Below are 22,232 nucleotides of genomic sequence, written 5' to 3'. Positions count from 1 at the left end.
CTAGCAGCTCACCCGCTGTGCCCCCAGGGTACAGGCAATGCTGGTAGAGAGCAGTAGGACCCTCAAAGCCCTCCCAGCAACCCTCTGACTCCACTGGAGGGACTCCCACACATCCCGAGCTGTGTTCTCCCCAGTGGCCAGCCCCGAAGAGACAAGTTTGCCATCAATGTCCACTTCCTGCTTCCCTAGGAGTCACCATCAGTGGCCGAGACACCCCGTCCAACTTCACCCGGCTCTTTCTCTCCTTCCTACGGCAGGTGCTCAGCACCTCTGGGAGCCTCTGTGGCCTTGAGGGAGGCAGAAATGGGGCAAGAGAAAGTGGCCCCCGCTTCTTACTACCCAGAGCCCAGGCATACATCTTTTGAGTTCAACCTGCAGGGCAGCGTCATCACACCGTGTTATAAAGTGGAAACTGAGGGTCCAAGGTATGTGGTTTGCCTGAGGCCGCTCCGGCCTTCTCTCGCAGAATAAGTCTCCCTGGCCAGCGCTTAATAACTCTGCACGTTGCCTCTCCTTACATATTGCTTTGAGGGGAGAGGGAAAGAACCACTGACGAGAACCACATCCATTTTTAATAAGCATTTATTTATCCAAGAGTTTCAGCTCTGATAGTGAAGCCTGTTGCAGTTTCTTCTGGCTGGAGCCTGCTTATGAGACCTGCTTTGCCACGGGGCAGGCGCTGGGATTCCAGGCCTGCCCATCACCCCAGACATCAGAAAAAATGAGAGAGTATTGCTCAAATGAGGGAGACTGGCGCTTTATTAAGGAAACAAAAAATACCAGTAAGACCAGAGAGGTGCTTACAGCCTTTTGGAGGCAGCTGTTCCGTCTCCTCGGCTCGTCCCCTCCCCCGCCCGCCACGGACCAGAGCCCGCGGGGATGTGGCTCACCCGGAGGGGCCCCAGCCCTGAGCTCATCAGGCCCCCGCGAGGGTTTGGGGGCGCTCCGCCGGCGGGGAGGGCGGGGCGCTTAGGGCTGGAGCCCGGGGGCGGCAGGGGGCGCCCTCACTCCCGCCTGGAGCCCAGCAGCCGATGTTCCGGCAAATCGCCCCGGGGCGGGGAGGCGGGGTGGTCACCGTCAACCCAGCGATCCTCACCCACCGGGAGTTCCAGGCTCCGCGGGGCCGCCCAGCTGGCGGCAGCCCGACTCGCCTCTCCTCGGGGTTCCTTCCGAGAGGTCACCCCAGCTGCTCAGGCCCCCCAGCCAGAGCCCTCGCGCGGCCAGACCGTGTCTAAACAGTTCTCCTAGGGTACTTAACTTCCAGCCCCTTCCCCTAGGGATCACAGGCCCCACCCAGCTCGAGGAGGCTTTCTCCCTCACTCCTGGGCTCCCCAGGAACACCCCGCGAAGGCACATGACCGAGCTGCTCCCCAGGCCCTGCTGCCCCAGCCCGCCACCCCAAACCACCTCCCGCGGGCGCAGTGGGCTCACCGGGCGCACACTTGCTCTGCAAGGGCTCATGGCCCCTGCGCTTTTATTTCTTCGTGAAAAACCAACCCCTCTCCTCTTTGTGCCAGCAACACTGGGTAGACAGGATGGCCAGATGCAGAGGCAGCTGCCCCCTGGCTCCTCCCCTTGCCCTCTGAGGACGCTCACGTTTTCCCACGGAGCCCAGTCTCACACCTTTGGAACCAAGGTCAGGAGGCGGGCGAGTCAAGGCAAAGGTGAATTCAGCACCGGCAGGGCGTAGCCCTCTCGTGTCCGTCCCAGAGGCGACTGGCCTGGGACAGGCTGATTAGGTACCGCCCCCGCCCAGGGTTTATCGCTCTGAGTCAGAGAAGGAAGAGGGCTTAGTCCATCTCCACACCAGCATATCTTCCCCGGCCACGCGGTGGGACTCCGTCTGGATCCGGGATTCGTTGGAGGCCAGGAACTCCACCGCCCGGTCCCACACTCGCTTCATGCGCCTCCTGCAGAGAGGGGGAGGGGAAGCTCAGGAGGCCAGACGGCCCAGGGCTGCCAAGGGAGGTGGGCTGTGGATGCCCTCTGTACCAAAGCAGGGAGCTCACCCAGAATTTATCTATCTGCGGGAAGAGTGGTCAGGTGCTAACAGGGCTCTTGCAGAGGAGAGAAATTTCGTGAGCCCAGAGAAAGGCTTCCTCAACCTTCTCTGCTCCAAAAGCTTTCAGTTAAAGGGAGCTGAAAGGAGCTGCAGCTCCCCGCCCCCCACCCCAGGTGTCCAAGTGGGAAGACTCTTGCCAGGACTTGATACTGCAGCAGGCCCGCCGCCCCCCCTCCAGTGAGGGCTGCATTTTAATGTCTCGTGTGGGCCAATTAGACAGTGACCACTGGGCTGTTGAGTCCAGACTCCACAGCACTTCAGGGGATGGGGCTGAACTAAGCCTCCAGCGGGGGAGGCCTGGACGCTGGAGCTGCCTGTGGAAACAGAGCCACTAGGTCGGGCAGTCTTTGCAGTGATCAGAGTCCCTGCTCTTTGGGGTCCCCGGGGCCCTGCACCCCCTCAGACAGCCTCCTAGTTTCTCTTTGCTCCTCTAGACCAGACAGGAAGATCCCAGGGCGGTGGGGGAGGGCTGCTCTGATGTCTACCCTTTGGTGAGACCCAGCCTCATGTCTGACTGCAGACCACTCCCCAGCACCCCAAGCATGCAATGAATGTTGGGGGGTGTGTGGAGCAGGGGGTTCAGCGGGGAGCGCGGATGGAGGGAAGCTCCGGAGGTGGCTCCTGACTCAGGAGGCAGAGTGGGGTCTCGGGGCTTTCTTCCCGGGGAGGTCAGGTCCAAACCCCAGGGCTGTTCAGCAGTCCTCACTTGGCTGGTCTGGCCCTGGCTCCGGGGACCGAGACCTTCACAGCGGCTCCTGAGCGGGGAGGGCCTCACTCGGCCCCTTCCCGGGCCGCCCATTATCAGGTGATGAGCAAGCTGGCCCGCGTGCCTCCCCAAACCAGCTCTTCAGAGCTCCCTCACCGCCCACAAGCAGGCCCTCCCCGCAGGGCAGCGTGTGCACGCAGGGCTGACTGATCGCCTGTGTCCCCATGAGCCAAGGGCTCGGCTGCCCTGACTGAGCGCCCACCAGCGGCCTCCCCGAGAGCTGGAGGGCTGCGGTGGCCTCGTGCGGGGGCCCACTGGTCATCCTACACCCTGTCAGTCTGCTTGAAGTTCCCTGCCTGTCGCCATCCTGGGGCTGGGGTGGACGTGAGTGCGCCTCAGCATCTTCACATCTTCCAGCTCCTCCTGGACTGACAACCACAGAGCCCGGCACTGGGAACATAGAAGGGGCGCCAGCCCACGGTCTCCGAGCAGCTTCCTCACCATCCTTGTGCCTCAGTGTCCTCATCTGTAAAGTGGGGTCCTCGCTGTTCCCCCCACCCCCCAGGACCATGCTGAAGGTGGAGTGAGAGAGCGCGGCACCTGGCCGGAGAACTCGGTAGAGTGTGAGCCCACACTGCAGTGGGCCCTCCCTGCTGGCCACCTCCTGGGACTCTGGCCCCCGATTCTACCCCACCCCTGGGTTTGTCAGGGATCCATCCAGCATCTGCAGCCCACAGGGACAGAGGTCCCGGAGTCGTGCATGACAATGGCCGGCCAACTCCTTCCATGAGTCGTGAGCCCATTCACTGCTGTGAAACGCTGTTTCCAAGTACAGGTGTGTGCATTCGTATATGGGAACTGGACTGTGTTATCTTAGGTAAGACGTGTTTCTGACTGTGCATCATGGCTAATGACGTGTGAAAAACAACCTCCTCTTCCTCGCCAGTGACTGATTCAAGGAGAGATGAGTCACTGGCCAGTGGAACGTCAGAGGTGTGTCCCCGGAGGCTCCTGGAGATGCTTTTCCCGCTCAGGAGAGCGGCAGGGGGCCCACCTCCCCTCCACCGGCTACACGGCCGGTGCTGCTCTGCCTGTCGGCCGCCACTCTGTGCCCACACAGACCGCCCGCCTGCTGACAGCATCCGCAGAGGGCAGGAGCAGGAGAGCCCCAGAGCGGTGGGACCAGAGACCTGACCCTGCTGTCCCTGACCTCCATTCATGGAACCCGTCAGGTCCTTCCCTGCAGAGCCTCTCAGGAGGAAAGGAGACCGAGGACTCACTGTCCAGAGCACCCATCAGTATCAGCACCAACAGTGCGGCGTCTCCAGAGCAGTGGCAGCAGCAGGGCAGAGGCAGGGATGGAGCCTCAGGCTGGGACCTGGGGCTGAACCGCCCCCGCATGCACGACTGGCCCGGGGCCCTCAGCGAGGTCCGAGCGGGGACTCACCGGCTCTGTGGAGGGATCAGGGTGTCGCGCACGTGCAGGATGCCCACGTATGGGTAGCGCTCCATGTCCTGCTCCCAGTCCACGTAGTGGTCCTGGACCACGTCTGTGGGACAGAGGGCGCTGTTCAGGGTGAGGCCCCGCGGTGGGGGGCCAGCAGCCCTCCCCCCGGGGCCACGCACCTATGATCTTCTTCACCATTTCATACATGGCCTGCTCCTCCTCTTCCAACTTCCGCCACCGGTACTTCAGGAGGATCAGGAGCCCCCACAGGAAGGCCAAGCCTGGGAGGGGACAAAGCGCGGTTAATCCCGCCCGCCACTTTCCCTGGCCAGGAGCCCACTGGCTCTCACGGGGCAGGGGGCTGTGCTGGAGGCTGAGGGGGTGGCGTCCCAACTGTGTGAGACCCGGGCTAGCAAGCAGGAGGCGGAGGATGGGACATGCGGGGTGGGGGAGACAAGCTGTTCAGTGGTCATCTTCCTCCCGCCGGCTGTCATCAGAGCGGAGTCCCTAGTCCTCCTCCCAGCCTCGTTCCCGGGCTTTCATCTTCTCCCTTGCGAACCAGAACTCGCGATTCATACATATACACATGCCAAGCCCTTTGTATTCGAGATGCTGCTGCCGATAATGATGTCTGTGCCTGCCCGCGTTGGGAAGGGAGCCGTGCGCACGCCCAGACGGCCTGTGATTTGTAAGCCGGCTCTCTGCAGAGTCAGGCAGCTTCTGTGACACGGCCTTTTGCCTTCACAGACGCCCCAAGGTCTCCGCTCAAAGGCAGCCCCTGATGTTGGGAGACTCCCCTTTGCTGCTCAGCGCCCCGGGCCTGGATCGCTTTCGTCAGGCATCTGCAGCTCCTCAGCAGGTGCTCACATTGTTCAGGGAGTAAAATCAGGCCAAGCTCTGGCTGCGTCTTTCCTGCCGTGACGCCTGCACTCTGGAGCCCGGGGAAGGACGGTGCCCAACTGTAGCCCAGGCCAGGTGCCCCTTCGGGATACTGATGGCCCCCACCCCAAACCAAGGGTTTCTAGTTAATCTTTGTGCGCCGGCTGCCGGGCCTCCGGAGGAAAGCTGACCAGGGTGGTGGCGGACCGCGTCACCTCCGTTTCGCTGGACAGACCTCAGGTCACTGGGCAGAATGAACTCCGCCGGCCTGGGTTCTAGACCTTGTCTCCTGTGTTCCAAGTGCTGCTGAGCTGGGCTGCCGGGAGGCGCTGCGGGCGGGGCAGGGGGGCAGGGGGCAGGGCGGCAGGACTTACACCAGAAGAAGATGAGCAGGTTGGTGACAGCTGTGAGCAGGGCGCGGCTCAGGCGGCAGCCAACACCCATGCGGGGCCGCGAGGACTCCAGGCAGACCACCTTGTCCACCGTGGTCACCAGCTCAGACGGGTCCTCCCCTTTCAACCTGAGACAGAACACAGGGCTGTAAACAGGTTCAAAAGCCCTGAGGAGCCGCTGTAGAAGCCTCACTTTGAGCAGAAAGAGGAGGAAGGAGGGGCTGGGAAGCCTCCACTTGCTGATAAAATAGACTTGTACCCTGGCTGCACTCTTTCCAGAAATTTCCCACGTTGGCTACTTAGAAAGAATAAAGCTTTAAAGATGGCAGCAGGCTTGAACCCCTGCCGCTAAAGTGACGCCCCCCTCTGTTGGGTCGTTGACAACCCCTCTCAGCGTGTGGAAGATTAAACTGTAAATTGCATTCCCACCCCCCAGCACAGAGAAATGGAGATGTTTACGGAATCGCTGGCTTTGCGAGGCATGGCGAGGGATTGAAACAGTCTGGGAGGGGGTGCTTCTCCTTGGCGACGAGGAGGCACGTCGGCTGTTTAAGTGCAGAGGCCACGGGGCCCCGCAGCACAAACAGGCCCGGCTCCTAGAGGCCAGACCCCAGCCCCAGCGAGGGGGGCATCAGGACGCTGGGAGACGCCACCGACCCCCGTCCTTCTAGGAGGCGACAAGCCCCTGCTCTGGACCGCACGGTGAATGGCTGGTGCTTGAACTGTTGGGATTTCTCATGACCGACTTCTTTAAAAAATTTTTTTTCACATTGAAGCATAGTTGATTTACAATGTCGCGTCAATTACTCTGTACAGCAAAGTCCCACGACCTACTTCTAATGCTGGTCGCGGGGGCTGGGCTCAAGCCAAGCTGCCCCCTCCAACGGGAAAAGGCGGTGTCATCATTCCTGTGTTGGCTGCTTCGGCGTGTGCTGCCGAGGATAAAAATCCGTGTTCTTTGCCTTTTCTAACACTCGGGAAAATCGCTCAGCCACTCAGGGAAGGTTTATTATGATTTTTTTTAAAGCCAACGAATTCTAATCGTGCCATGCATCCAGTTATCAAGCTTCAGGCTCAGCTGCCCGAGGGGCTTCCGCTGGCTGCACTGCTGATGGAATTAGTAATTTGAGTGGATTAGAGAGGAAGAGAACAAAACCCCAGAGTGTGCTTTAGTATCAGCAGCTGTAGCCTGAACAGACACCTGAACCCTGAGGGGTGGGGGGTGACGAGGCAGGGTCTCCCCAGCAGGGGACTCCCGCATCTGCAAGTGGCTGGTGCCCCCACCGCTGGGCTGAGGAGCCAGTCGGGGGCCTTTCAGGAGGGTGAGTGCGCTGTTTCTGCGAACCATGCTCACCAGGGACAGGAACAGGCCAAACCGCCCAGCTGGAATAAAACCCGGTCTCTCCATTTACAGTTTCCATACTGAGTGAAACCAACATACAGAATCGCCTCATCTACAAATGAAAATTAGCACCAAGGCAAGGCAGCACAGAAAAGTGCCTTTGCCAGCAAAGCGTGGGGGCCAGCGACAGGAAGGGGCATGGCCTGAGTTACTTCAAACAGGTGTAGCTGGACTGCCAGGCAGTCACCCTGACGTTTGGATTTTTGCGTCCCATCCTAAACTGCTCCTCCTGTGGCATCGCTGACCCTTCTCCCTCCACCGCCCAGCTTCAGGCCTGGCCCTTCACGACTCAGCTGGGAGACCTGGCCTCCACCTCCGGGCCCCAGACACCAGAGCTGCTGGGCAAGGACAGGGCCTTACTCACCAGATGCCCACGTCCTTGTTACTGCTCAGTATCCAAGTCAGCGCGGCTTCAAACTTGGTGGAGGAGCTGCTGGTCACATTCTGTGGGAGGGGGCAGGGGAGATTAGTGCTCCGTCTGGGCGGGGGAGATTAGTGCTCCGTCTGGGCAGAGCAGCTGGGTCATGGAAGCCCCCTTTGTCCTCCGTGTGCCCCCTAGCCCCACTCCACTAAACGCATAGCAAACTGGTGGGATGGCGATCTGGGGCAGATGATCCCGGAGAAGAGGCTGTAACTGGAGGAGGTGATGCGGAAGTGCGCGTGGGAAAACGGGGCAGGTCTGCGGCAGCTGGAGGAATGCAGTTTCCTTAAGGGCCGCGGTGCCAGGCCAGAGAGCTGGCGGCTCATCTGGATGGACGTGGAAGACGACGTTGGGGCAGGGGCCCTCCCTGTGGCCAGAGCCGGCCGTGTGGCCTTGTGCAAAGACCCTCCCCTCTCCGGGCCCCAGGTGCCTCATCGGTGAAATGAAAACTGGATGAGGTGACCCCTTGGGTCTCTCTCTGCTGGCTCTAAAACCTGTAATTCTGTCCACCTGAGGCCACATCGAAAATCAAAAGGACCCGGAGCAACCTGGATGGTAATCCTAAGGGGGAAGTGAAATGGCAGGTGAAATATCTTAAATAAGCTGCTGAGAAGGGGAAAATGAGCCAGAAGAGGAGCAAGTCACAGGACTGCTCCGGGAAGGGGCAGGGCAGTGGCCCGGTCAGCTGGCTGGGGGGCAATGGGTCAGGGGCGAGCTGCCTGCAGGCCGGGCCCTGGCTCTCAGCTCACCCTGGGCCCAGTCACCCCACTGCTGCCTTAACTTCAGGGAGCCGAGCACTCAACTGTGTTAAAAAAAAAAAAAATCTTTTTTTTTTAAAGGGAAAGCAAACAAGCCAAAAAGCAAACACAAAACAAGGGAAAAAAAACAAAACAAAACACAGGGCTTGAAAGATCAATACAGAACACCAGGGCTTCCGGGGAATGGACGCACACGGCAGCCTACTTACTGCTATATATTCCTGGGCTTCCGTGACAGGAATGCATTTGCTCTTTAGCTTCTCTGGATTTCCACATTCAAAATTACCTAGGACGGGAAAAAACACACATTCAAACACAAAGAGGTAAAAAAATTTACCTGGCAACCGACTGAACACGGCAGCAAGAATCAAGCCATCAGCTCTGACGGGGAGCCTGTGGCCCGCCGGCCCTGACAGCTGTGGGGCATCTTCACTGTGCAGCAAGATCAAAAGCCACTTAGCTTGGATCGAGGCCAGATCATTAAAACCTGACCTGCAAAGCAGTGCAGCAATTTGCATTAAATGACTAAAAAGCTGCCCAATACCAAGGTCTGTTTGCAATTGATCCCTAAAAGGATCAGACAGACAGCTCTGGAAGGTACTGGGATGGGACTATAAATAAACGCAGCCTAGGAAAAAGAAAGGCAGGGAGCGCTGCACTGCAGGGTTTCTGACTGGTCACAGGCTGGTGACCTAGAATGCCAGGTTTTGAGGGGCCCTGGGGAGTGATGGCCAAGGAAGAAGGGGTGTCTGTGTGCTGGGACCTCGGCACGGTGCCCCAAAGCCCTCTGCTGAGCACCCTGTACAGCCGGCTCCCACTTAGGGTAGCTGGGAGCCTCGCCCTTCGTCCGGCCCAGGCTTCTAGGCCCGGCCCACGGACCAGCCCCTCTGAAAAGGCCCCAGCCATGGGGACCTCGTTTAGCCAGATCAGCTGGCCTTGGGGCCCCGCCACAGCCCTTAGCTCCCGATCACCCGCTGTGGCTCACTTGCCAGCAGCTGCTTTACCAGGAGACCCCATGGGAGCAGGGACTGTGTGAGGCTGGGCCTTAACCCCTCACCGGCCTGACTGCCCTCAGCCTGGCACAGCCTGGGCTCTGGATGGCCAGTCTGTATGTGTCTGTGTGCTGGGGAGAGAGTGGCTGAAGATAATATCACAAAATCCTGAGAATGAACTGAAGCCTGCTCCTCGCCCCCAGCAACCAGATCTTCCTACTTCAAAGCTGGCCTTGTCCTTCTGGGCCCCCTGAGACTCAGCTGGCTTCTCCCATGCTCCTGCCCGACCCCAGACTGCCCTACCCTGCTCAGGCTGCTGGGACCACTGCCTAGGTCTTCTGGTTTCCTTCTCTCCCCTTTCTCATCCATGTTTGGTCAACAAAGCTTTAAAATGATCCTGCTTAGACGACACTCTTCCACTCAAAGCGCTGCCTTCCCGCACCTGGCTCTCTGTCACTCCCCTGCTCCAAGCCTTCCTGCCTGCAGCATGGAGCTGCAACGGCCTGGCAACCATGGCTGACCAGGTGAGACTCATTCACGCTCCCTGTTTCTCCTTCCTCATGCAGCTGCTTCCAACCCCGACTCTGTAATTTCCTGCCTCTTTGGCCCTGCCTTTGCCCAACAAATACATATCTAATCCCACCTGGGCTTGAAGGCCTGGCACAGAGACCCCTTCCCCTGTGACACTTTCCTGACGGCTCCAGCCAAAAGGCACTGTGCCTCCCAGAACTTCTAGCCTCTTGGTTCCCACCTATCAGCATTTTATATCACCCGTGGTCAGGGGGGTGGGTGGGCTGTCTCTTCTACTGGACCACAGGCAGTCTGTGGACAGGATCCTTGAGTCACCTTGTATCCTGCAAAGGCCAGCTCAGTGCCCCGTCCATAGCTGACCTCCAACAGGAGGAAGGGGACAGAGTATGGCCAGAGAGCCTGCACTCCTCTGCAGCCTGTCTCAGTGAGAGGCAAACCCTCAGAAGACAGCGGGTACCAGGCCCCCTGATGACAAGAGCCAGGACCGCGTATGGGGGGTGGGAGGGGGAGAACTGCCTACTGGGATCCATAGTTTAAGAGTGGAGCTCCTCAACGTCACCTCCTGGGGGCCTCGGTAAACCTCAGACTTTGATGCAATAGATTTGAGATGAGCCCGAGATGCTGTATTTCCAATAAGCTCCTGGGGGACACTGATGCTGCTGTGCTTGGACCACAACCGAGTCACAAAGGTTTCAAATACGCCCTCCGGCCAGAATTTATATGCCAAACACCTGGGCCGAAACTGATTGTGATGCTGTGAGCCCCGACCCCGCCTCTCCTCCAGGGAGCTCACAGAGGCCCCTGTGACCAGCCTGGTCCCCTCGCAGTCAGGAGGGAGGAGGTGCAGAGCTGAGGCTCACAGGCTTGGCCCCGAGGGCTGAGGGCCGAGTCCAAGTCCACTCAACCTTGACCTCCCGGCGACAACCTTAGACAAGGGCTGGCCCTGTAGGTGAGCGGCACCCCTTGAACCTCCTGCAGACTGATGTCTGGTTTTTGTGATGAAGACCCTTAGCACAGGCACACGCCCTGAGCAGTCACCACGTCATCAGTGGTTCTGAGAGCCTCCTGGATATCAGGAGAGGACAGAGTATGACGATGCCACCTCGGGCCTCAAGGAACACGTTTACCAATGGAAACAGCGGCAGAGATTCCACACAGAGGCGTTTCCAGGGGGCGTCTTGGGAGGGGGTTGAGAAGGCCCTCTTCTAAAGAACGGCTCTTGGCTTTCATTTAGTTAAGAAAAGACAGACTAAGATCACTCGGTGAAATGGGGAGACTGAGGCCCTGAGATGTCAGGGACTGGTCCAGCGTCCCACGGGGGACACTGGGATCTGTGACACCGGGGCCCCGGAGGGCGGGATGGGCCTGATGGTGCTCGGCCCACCACCCAGACCACTTGCTGCCTGCAGAAGCCTCTGCACCTGACCGGGCTGACCTGGTACAGGGAGGCCCTCCAGGTTGGGAGTCCTAGACTCTGAGACGGCCTGAGGCCTGGTCCCTTCCAACGCCACAGGGACCCCCAGAACATTAGGTGGAGGGCGCCCCAGAGAATGGGGTGCACCTGCTGAAAGGGATATATGTTCTGCTCAGATGCAAGGCTTACATGGGATGTGCCTGTGGGGGACGTGGGGAAGGTGAGGCGTGGCTTCTGGGAGACAACCGCAGCACCTCGGCCTCGGCCCGCTGAGGCAGCTCAGGCCTCGGGACGCCTACTCACCTGCCTGGATGGCCAGGAAGTTGTACAGCTCGTGCAGCAGCTCCAGCAAGGCCGCCTTCTGCTTGGCCTGACAGAACTGGAAGGGCACAGGACAAGCGGTCAGCAAGGCGGTGTGGGTGAGGGGCCTGGCTGCCTGCTTTCATCTCCTCAGCCACTCTGTCAAGAGCTAGGCCGCAAGGACAGCCTCACACCTTAAAACAACGACAGCAGCAAATTCTGCCAAGAGGTGGGCCCAAGGCTAGGGTCGATAAACACCAGGTCGACTGACTGAAAAGAACACTGAGAAAACAGAGGCAGACTGACAACAGACGCGGTAACCACCAAGGGCCGACATTCCAGAGGCTCCCAGGCCCCGGCCCCTGGGTTCCCGCAGGGAAAAGGCCACCAGCCGTGCAGCGCGGGGGGCAACCGTGGGCAACGCGGCACTCGGGCTCCTCAGAGGGCAAAGCCACTGCCGCACGACGCAGTCTGGTCTCCCCCTGGGCCACTCGCGTCAAGTTTTTGGAGAGGCAAGTACCTACAGTCTGCCTGTGGATTGTCTACTTTGTGCATTATCTGCTGCAAACGTTTAATCTTAGATTCTTCTAGAAATGGAAAATGTAGAGGAATCTGAACTGTCGGGAGGAAAATGTCACCTGTGTGAGGAGAGGCACGCCTGCATGCCCACTCCTGCAGCGCCCATGACAGCAGGGGCACCATTCAGCTGGACTCGCCGCATTTGGAACGTTCAAAACAGGCTGCTTTTCTTTGAGAGTGGATGGGAGGTTGGGTGCTGTGCTGAGTGGTCTGTATGTGAACCCTGAAGCCTTACCACATCCCTCACTGTACCCCAATTTCTCAGGTGAGTGGCCCAAGGTTTAGAGAGTAGAGGTGGCCACTAAGATCCCACAGCTTGTAGGTGGTGGAGCCGCATGGAGTGTGGCCAGTGGACTCCAAGCACACTCCCCCGCTCCAGACGGCTTCCAGGTTGTCACCAGGCACAGCCCTGGACCGGAAGTCGGAGGTCTGGGTTCTAGATCTGGCTCTGCAGCTAGAGAAGAAACCAAGATCGTTTTCCTTCTCGGGGCTCACGTGCTGCCCGATCTAACTTGGTTCTGAATACTCTCAGCGGCCGAGCTTTGTCCCCTCATGTGGCCTAAAGGCCCTGATGCCTTAACAAGGTACCAAATGATGTAACCAAGACTTATGCACAAGACTATAAATGTCCAAAACAACTCACATGCCTACTAGCAGAGTCAGAAACCCCAACTACTTTTTAAAGACTATTTAACGATATCGCAAAGCTGGTAATTGTCAAATATAACTAAATATACAGAGATCCCAATTCTATAAACACATACATACACAGAGAGTGAAGGGAGGAAGAGAAGCTCCCCAAACATTAACGGTGATTATCTCTAGGTGGCAGAACCAAGGGTGGTTATTGTCCCATTTTTCGAACTTGCTAAACATCTATCATTGTCACAATCAGGAAAAAAAAGCAGGAGCAATTAATACTGTTCCGAACTCACAGACATTTAGGCAAAGCAAGGCTGAAAGGCTCAAAGGACAGAAGGTACCAGACAATGCGACAGCCTGATTAAGATAACACACCCACTGCCAGCCCCTCCCCAGGGTTTCCGCAGGACAAAAGCAGGAAGAATGACGAGCCTGGTAGAGAGCTGAGATGGGGGAAAAAATATCTGTCTCTCAAACCCAAATGCCCCTCTGGGTTTTGGGTGAGCTTGAGCCACAGAAAGTGTGAGGCTTTCAACAAGACACTCACTCAAGCTGAGAAATACCCCCCGAGCTGCCTGCTCCCACGCGCATCCTCCCCGAAGGCGGAGCGTGCCCCATGGAAGCTCAGTGCAGCAGAACCCAGCACCCAGCCTGCGATGTCTGGTCTGGGACGCGCCTGGCCAGGCTGGGCACGTCTTCAGCGAGGAGTTGGATGGTGCGTGATGGCTCACGCGGTGGGGATGAGCGCATCCCCCACCAAGGATGACCCCAGAGGGAATCTGCCCTCCGTCGTGGGTCTGACATACTCACAGCTGTGCAGGACCAAGAAACAGAAACCAGGGAGCCCGTTTCTAAATAGAAGACAAATGACTAGTATCGCCAGAGAAGTCTCACAGAAAAGAAAATTTTGTTCCCGTTTTTGTTTTCTGTCTTCAAAACTCTAGTTTCCCCTTCTGGCCATGTTTCTGGGCCACTTCCTTTAATCATCAACTGCAGTTTTTACGATAGAAGGCAGATTATACTTATTATGAGTCTGTTTTTATAAAACAGTAGGGAAGCAAAGATATCTGGTGGATGAAAGCAATAAATACGTGTAATAAAAACACCCCCAAATATGACACAGCAGAAGCTCAAGAGAAATAAAACCACTTGTCTGCATCAGGATGCCACTTCATTAATGTGGGCAACGTGGGCCTACGGATGAGTGTGTGCGGTTCCTCTCCCGGCCGCTCCCCCGTCCCCAACTGCCGGAGATGTGCCCTGAGGGCTGGGGGAGGCCTGGGGTTGCACACTTAATAATTAGACTACTAAGTCATGCCCTCTGGCAGCACAAGGCTCTGCCTGGCAGGATTTATGACCAGAAAATTTACAGCCTCTATCTTCCCTAGACTACTACCTTACCGGTGGTGTCCCAGCTCCTTGCTAATGCCGTTTTCATGACTCGTAAATGGACGGGGCGGCTCACCTTCCCCAAGTATTATTTGTAGGGAACATTAAAGTGTCACAAAACCAATCTATAGACTAAGAGAACTAACTCCACTTCAGATGTGTTTAAACAACCCCTTGATGACATTTCAAATCAGAACAGCATTTTCAGAGCCAGAGAGGGACGACCTGAGCATGTGGAATTGAGAACCTGGCCTCCTGGTGCTTAAAAAGCAGCCCACCCTTCCTCCTGAGGCCAGGGAGCTTGAGAGGTCCCTCAACCACCACCCACTCCACCCCCCAGATAGACTCAGGCAGAAGATCAAAGCCCTCGACGCTGCGGTTGATGGGAGAGCTCCTGTAACAAGTCAGGGGTTGGATCTTGGGAGCTCAAATTCTGTTTCAAGTACTCCTTCACGGCCACAATTGAGTCTGACACGTACATCACAGAACACGATGTGATTCTGGTACGTTACAGGACGCACTCCTGAAAATGATCCTTTTATGATCTTTTCCTGGGCAAGTCTACCTCCCGATGGAGGCTAACATCCTTGAGAGGAATAGCGAAAGCTAGAAAAACTCAAACTCACCTCATCTGTTTTTGTCTCACAGTCCACTGGCAGTAATTTCACTGAGACCAAGAAAAGAAACAGAGGAAATTAAAAGTGTGGGTTTTGGAAAAGGGTACAAAAAGGGATCATCCTCAAAATTCAGAGGAAGTAAAACATTACCAACAAAAAGGCGGGGATTAGAAAGATATCATCTAAATGAAGCATTTTAAAAATGTAGGCAGTAAAATGTAAAGGGGTTCTCAGTTCTGGATTAAGAATTAGGACACCTGTTTTCTAATCCCAGGGAAAAATGATTAGCCACAGGTTATTGGGTAACTACTCACTTAACCACTCTGAATCTCTGGTTTCTTCATCATAACATGGGATCACTAAAGCCTTCCTAGCTTAATTTAGACTCATTGTCAAAGAAGACAAGATATATGGTGGTTCTGTAAACTGTAAACAATGTTATGTTAAACATGTTTAATACCATCATGGGAGGGGAATTCCAGGTAAATTTCCAGTATTTATCCAAGAGCTGTTGTCTTAAAGCATCTCAGCAATGAGTATGACAGTATACTGTTTTTTGACATCACCAATGTAGTTACAGTTAGAACCAGTACAGTTCCATGACACTCCTGGGTCTGTTTAATTTCTCTAGCAAGTGGATAACCTGCTCTCATAGTCAAGAAATTATCTGAGTGTGTGCCTAAGTCTGGGATCCCCGCGCCCACAGACTTCCTCATACACCCAAATATCCATCTGCTCCAACAGCTAAGACATAATTTAGCTTTCCCCTGCATTTTGGCTGTTCGTGCTAGGCATGGAAAAATGTGGCTGGGAATAGTACTAATCACATTCATTTTTGTAAAGAATATTAAAAGCTGGTGAACTAAAGGGTCACTTTATACTTAAATTTATAAAGAAATGGTCACTCTGCTGTTTCCTATTAGCCTGGAGAATTCTGGAAGAAGCAAATTTCCCTTTTAGAAAACACACAGATCCTTAACTATTCGTTAACATACTGTATCTGGCAGATCTCATTCTGCCATGTCTTATCACAGAACTAACTGTGGACAGAGGCATGGCTGGGAATATCCTTGAGTCACAGGACCCTCTCTTAACACATTCCATGAAGGTGCTGCAAACAGTGATAAATGCCACCATTTACATCAGTTTAAACTCTTTAAAGGCTCTTGCACGCCTGTCTGAGGCAGGACTAGTATAATCTCCTCTTGACATACAGGGGGTCCCCTGGGCCAAAGAAGAGGATGTGGCCTTTTTGGTGCTGCAAAGCTGGGACCCCAATCAGAACCTATCTCTGCGCGGGTGACCTGGGGCACTAGCAAGAAATCAAAGGGGAGGGCAGAACTCAAAAGGAGTGGGGGTGGGCCTTCAGAGGGTTGTGTTAGAGGGCTTTCTCTAGAGAGCGGAAAGTAAAAGTGACTACGGATAGAGTGCTTCCAGCACGTGCTGGAAAGGGAAGTTAAGTAGGGAGGGCTAGGGCCGAAAATAAAAATAGGAGGAAGTGAAGACAGAAATGATTGCAGATGCAGGAATCCCACAGCTGGAGGAAGGAAAGTCTTTAAATCTGGAGGGAAGAAAGTGGCCTGAGGTATCTAGCAGGCCCGGGACGTGCGGCCTGGCGCTGAGAGGCCCGGGGGTCGTTCCGGGGACACCCGCGCGCCCAGCGCCCTCCCCTGCGCCGGCCCGGGACGTACTGTTGTCCGCCGCCTCCTGCGGCGCCGAGGGCTTGCCCATCTTCACCCAGAGGATGCCCAGGAAGACGAGCAGCAGCCCCAGGCTGGCCCAGAGCAGGAGCCGGGACAGGCAGCGCTCCAGCCGCCGCCCCGCCTCGGGCCGGGCGCGCGCCGAGGCCGCCGGGCCGGCTCTCGTCGCCCGCAGGCCCGGGCGCGGGTCGGGGCCGAGGAGGGCGGAGGGCGGCCGCGCCGAGGCCGGAGACGCGGCCCACCAGCGCCGGAGCCCGGGGCTGGCGCCCGGCGCGGTCCTGCCGAACGGCCGGCCGTCCTCGTCCTCCTCGGAGCTGCCCCGGGCCGAGGCGCGGCGTCTGAGCGGCGCGGGGCGGGCGAGGCCGCGGCTCCCGGACCAGGAGGCCGCGGGGGCTCCGATGTCACCGTAGGCCCCGGGCGTCGCATAGACCGGGCCCGAAGCCGCCGGGGAGAGCCAGGGCTCCGCCCGCGGGGAAGCCGCGGCGGGCCGGGCGCGCAGCGGCGCCTCCTCGCGCAGCCGGGCCTCCTCGCCCTGCGCCCGGGCCGCCTCCCGCGGCCGCTCCTCGCCGCGCAGCCGGGCCTCGCCGCGCAGGCGGCGCAGCTTGTTGCGATAGACGTCCCGGGTGGTGTCGGTGATGGGGCCCGGCTGGAAGCCCAGGGCCTGCAGCTCCCGCCGCAGCTCCAGGTCCGACAGGCCGGCCATGGCCAGGACACCACCCCCGGCGCGCGCCGCACCCGGAACTGCTCCCGCCCGCGGCCGCGGCGGAGCGGGCGGGGCTCCGCGCCATGACGGGAAGGTCAGTGGTGGCCGCCATATTGGGAGGTCTGTGACGTTCGACGTGTGGCCATGATGGTGAGGTCAGACTCGGCCTCCCAGGGCCACCATGTTGGTGAGGTCTGAGGGCGTTTTTGGGGGTTTGTTTTTGGTTTCCTTTTCTCTTTCCCATCTTGCTCACTCCTTCTCCCTGTAAGACCAAGTGTTCTTTCTCTCTGAATCCTCCATCCTTTCGTTGGGTGGAGGCATGGTGGTGGTAGTTTAGTAGCTAAGTCGTGTCCAACTCTTGAAAGCCCATGGACTGTAGCTTCCCAGACTCCTCTGTCCATGGGATTCTCCAGGCAAAAATACTGAAGTGGATTGCCATTTGCTTTTCCAGGGGATCTTCCTGACCCAGGGATCAAACCCAGGTCTTCTGCATTGCAGGCAGATTCTTTACCGACTGAACTAAGAGGGAAGCCTTAGGAGGGAGGCATGGTAGGCACTCAGTAAAGTCATACTGAATTGCTAAATGGTGCAATCAGCAAACGAAGGATCTAGCCACCACCTTACAGCCACCCGCATTGGTGAGCCCTGAGGCAACGCAAGGTGGAAACAAGGAATGCCCACCATCTAGCAGTCATCAAACTGCAGCCACCCTCAAGGTGCAGCTTGAGGAAACGTTGGATGAGAAAACACAGGATACTAGCTCCAGATAACTGAGGCGCATATCAAAGGAATAATTTCAGTGAGCTCAGTTTCTTGTATCTTCCCAAACATAAAAAAGTGCTAAATCTCTTAATTTGAGATATCTGGTTTTCTTTTATTGACAGTAATCTTTTGTTATGGCTACCTGGTATTGTTGCAAAAACTCATCTCATGGCTTCCCCTCATCCTCTTCTGAACAGTTTTCTCAGGGTTATCTGAGAGGCTGTCTCCTGGGCTTACAGTCCTAAGAACGTCCACCAAATAAAATAGAATTTTCAACTTTTAGGTTATACATTTTTTTAAGTCAACAATGGTGAAAGAGAAGCCCTGCCAAGAGTGGGGAGACAGAATCCTCTGCCTCTCTCTCTGCTTAGGGAGGGCTTTGTTTGGGTCGTGAAGTAGATCCCAGGCATGTTCTGGGACCCAGTACAACCTAAGGTCACGGTTGGCTGGCCTCTGTGTTTTCCTGACTTTTCACTCACTGACATAGAGCCCCAAGGGGGTGCAGGCTCTGCTCTCGGCCAGATGTTAGCTCAAAAGGTGCTCCTTCCATCCCATCATGACACCGCATCCCATCATGAGGGCAGAAGAGGCACATGCCCCTGGGCTCTGAGGGGCAGTTCAGGCCAGCGGGAGGAGGCTGTGTGGTCAGATGGTGCGATTTTTATAAGAAGTGATGGGGAGGGGAAGGGGCTTCCCTGGTGGTTCCGATGGTAGAGAATCTGCCTGCAATGCAGGAAACCTGGGTTCGATCCCTGGGTCGGGAAGATCCCCTGGAGAAGGGAATGGCTACCCACTCCAGTATTCTTGCCTGGATAATTCCATGGAGAGAGTCCATGGGGTCCCAAAGAGTTGGATATGACTGAGCGACTAACACTTTAACTTGGGTAGGGGAAGACTCCAGAGATGTAGTCTCATGTCGCCCGTGGATTTAGGTAGGGGGTTCTCAAGTCCCAACTCCATCACTAGACGTGCGATCGTATCCAATCAACATTTCTAGCCTGTTGTAAACTTCATAGGGTTACTATGAGGACTGTGTGCATGCTAAGTCTCTGTGAGGATTAGAAGAGGCAATTTGTATAAGGTACTCAGGACACTGGGCTTCCCAGGTGGCTCTAGTGGTAAAGAACTAGGCTGCCAATGCGGGAGACCTAAGAGACGAGGGTTCCATCCCGAGGTTGGGAAGGTCCCCTGGAGGAGGGCATGACAACCCCCCCACCCCCCAGTATTCTTGCCTAGAGAATCTCATGGACAGAGGAGGCTGATGGGCTCAGTCCATGGGGTCACAAAGAGTTGGACACGACTGAAGCGACTTAGCATGCACACTCAGGCACGTGTGTCATAGTGTTTGTACATAACCCATTTGTCTACAGCATCAGTGCTGTGTGGAAACTCCCACCTGGCAAGCTGTTTGATTATATGAAGCTCTTAGCAGAGAAACCCCGAAGGGAAGCACGGGGAGTAGCGACGAATGGAAGTAACACTGTGGTTCGTGGTCTTCTTTGAGCCTCCCTCTCCCTCTTTGTATTCCTTCCATAGGGATCATCAGCTACCTTTTCCTACCGCTTATCGCCAGCCTCATAAGTTCGTTCCCCTTTCTATGCCTCCTGTTCCGTTCTCCCCTTCCCCCGTCTCCCCTCCTCCGCGACAGTCCCACTGCCCACCCCCACCTCGGCCCCACCCTGGGCCCCAGTGTTTGCGTTCCCACCACTCGCTCTATCATGGGCATTTATCACTGGTCACACTGGGGGGGAATGGCAGCCTCCACTTGGTCAGGCTGCTGAGATAGCCTCGCCATCTCCCCCGCTTAGCTGCTCCCATGTGGCGTGATTTCTCTCACCAAGTGTTGTTTTCCTTTCCTCTGCCTGTGTTTGCACGGAATGCCATGAATTTGATATAGTGATTGCCTAACACACATACCACATAATAGTATTTTCTTTCTTTCTGAAGCACTGTTTGCATGACAAATGAGTTGGTAACATTTGTGCCTCTCCTTGCAGCTGTGCAGTTCAATATGTAAAGAATGAGCCTTTCAGCATCAATACTGGCCCTCTGTATTCTAAGAGGGCTTGAAACTGATGCTTAAACAAACTTAACGTTACAGCGTTTTGCAGAGTTACGGTCTATTTCCACACAGTGGATCTTGGGAGATTTAAAAAGATACTGAAATGGAGCTGTCCCCAGGGGTGGTCCCCAGTATGGGCTCTGTCATCCGTCCTTGTGTTTGGGGTCCTGGCTGCTGCTGCATACACCCAGGGCCAAGTGGCCCACAGCCCTCCTCCAGCCCCACCCCAGCCCTGTCTTCCCTCCAGCCTAGAACCCAGCATGTTTGCAGCAGGTCCCCACTCCCACCCCACACTGGCCCACCTCTGCCCCCCTTGGTCTAGCAGGACTTTGGGGTCATGTGCTACCACTGACAGCATATTTGCTGATCATGCTTCCCTCCCTCCCACCCCCAAGAAGAAGCCTCAGAATCTGAATAAAAAATTCAATCAGGAAAAAAAAACCTCGTGAAAAGAGAAGAAAAAAACCTTAAGAGTCAATGTTCCTCCAGGTCTTGGGCCCCTGCGTTCTCCTCCTGAACTCCCCACTCCAGTCGGCCCCCTCCCTCGATTGATAACCCTTCAGGGTCCTCCATCAACATTCTCCACCCTCAACACGCTGTACCGGCTTCAGTGAAGTCAGTCTGGTCTGCTTTCCTCCCAGTGGCCGTCCCCCTGCTTCCGTCCCTTGGTGTCAGTGCTCCTTGGGCACCACTGCCCCGGTCGTGTCTCGAGCCGCACTTGAGGCCCCTCCAGGCCTTCTCGGATCCGACTTTCTGTGTCTCCGGTTCTGCTGCTGGGCCTGTATGGGAACACACATTTCCAAGAACAGGGCAATACTGCAAAGTCAAGGGCTGTCCTGCGTGCCCTCCTTTCTCATCACTTTGTTGTGGGTTTTTTTAAATAAGGCGAGCAGCTCGAGCAGCTCAGGCTGTGGTCCGTCTTCCTGATTTATTAAAGGCAAAAGTGGGAAAACAAGCTCCAACGTCTAAATCTACTTTGTAACCACATCCACACATTTAGTGGAGATGAGGGGCCGCTCTGAGGATGCTCTGAATTCCCGGGGGGCTGCCACACTGCTTGCCGTTCCGCTGACCTCTCTCTGCCTTGGCAGAGCCTTGTACTAATAACAGCCATAAATCTTTTAGTGGGTTCCTTTCTCCTTCTCCTCCTGCAAAAAGCCCTACACACATTTATCAGGTCCTTAAAGATGCACTGGGACCACGGACTTGCCCTTGATCCCTCTTGGCTATTCTGGGCTTCCTCTGGACCACAGCATGGGTGGCATCATACTGGGGTGGGGCCCCTGGGAGAGTACAGCTGGAAACAGAGGATGTGGGTGTGATTTTTGGCTCAGATTTGGACTGGGATGGCCCCTGGTCCGTCCAACACCTTGCTACCTTATCTCAGTATCCTAACCTAGGTCAACGAAGGGGCAAATAGAGTCAGAGACGTGTCAGAAAGGGATTAGTGAGCAATTATGTCAACTGCTTTTCAACATCAGCTGAAAATTAAACAAAACTCTCACTCTTCTGGCCACTTTTACACTTTGATATCTGTGAGTTAGAGTTCCTTTAGCAGCATGAAATACATTCTCCGATGTCAATAATGAATTGTGTATGAAGAAAAATGTAATGCTTTCAGAACATTTTCTTTTGGGCTTTGTCCATGATTAGATTATACTAAATTATAGAGTACAGATATCAAGCAATTACTCTTTGCTTTTAACTATTCAATTTCGTGGCAGATCCACATAGTGCAGTAATTATAAAATCATACCGATGTGGTTACTGAGAAAATGCCTCATCATCTCTGTCTTGTGAATCTAGGCTCAGGTCGCCCTATGAATTACCCGTGGTCCTAAGTGTAAAAGTCCATTTCAGATGAAAACGGGTAATCTGTAACTCTCTGTAATTGCCAGGTATCTTGCAGGTTTTGCTGGATAAGCCTCACCAGAATGTGGGCAGAAGGGCCATCTTTGCCCTCCTAGTTCCTCTGGGCACGTCCCCTGTCTGATGCTGCTAGGTCCTGCTCAAGGCATCCTCTGGCTTTAACCAGGAGTGTGTCTCTCTTTACTTCTGTTTTGTGAAAACAGGATCCTTTTGTCCTTGGCTCAGCTCAGAACCTCCCCAAGCTACCCCTCTATCCAGCTTTAATTCCTTCCAAGACTGTGTCTGTCCTGTAAGCAATTGAGTCCGATCTCCTGGAAATGGAAGCGCTTATTAAAAAAAAAAAAAAAAGAATTATTTCAGCCGATGGTGAGAAATCGAACACTGGCAGGAGGAGGAAAACCAAAGAAGAAAGGCGCCGACACTTCTAAAGAGGTGGCCAGGGCGCCGTGCATACAGAAGCAGGTGGTGGCTGAGTCCCCATTCTGGCTCATTACCGGGAAGCACAGCACAGGCCGCTGGGGGAGGCTGGGGGACAAGCGGCGCAGAGCTTCCAGCGGGGCTGTCCAGCAGAACGGACAGGACCGTTGCGCTTCCCAGGTGCTGTG

At 55.7% G+C, this 22,232-nt stretch overlaps 1 protein-coding gene across 1 annotated transcript; it reads right to left on the bottom strand.

The window, feature by feature from the left end:
- Positions 1-741: 741 nt before the first annotated feature.
- Positions 742-16,977, bottom strand: LEMD2 (LEM domain nuclear envelope protein 2). Its single transcript, XM_005891408.3, has 9 exons — positions 16,223-16,977; positions 14,541-14,581; positions 11,308-11,383; positions 8,277-8,353; positions 7,253-7,332; positions 5,469-5,614; positions 4,395-4,496; positions 4,216-4,318; positions 742-1,910 (listed from the first exon to the last, which is right to left on the bottom strand). The coding sequence occupies exons 1-9, from the start codon at positions 16,932-16,934 to the stop codon at positions 1,760-1,762; spliced, it is 1,488 nt and encodes a 495-aa protein (XP_005891470.2). The 5' UTR covers positions 16,935-16,977; the 3' UTR covers positions 742-1,759.
- Positions 16,978-22,232: the final 5,255 nt, after the last annotated feature.

This window comes from Bos mutus, chromosome 23, assembly GCF_027580195.1.
Source record: "Bos mutus isolate GX-2022 chromosome 23, NWIPB_WYAK_1.1, whole genome shotgun sequence".
Taxonomy (NCBI): Eukaryota; Metazoa; Chordata; class Mammalia; order Artiodactyla; family Bovidae; genus Bos; species Bos mutus.
The sequence above is the reverse complement of the archived record's forward strand: the minus strand, read 5'-3'. Positions and strand labels throughout refer to the sequence as shown.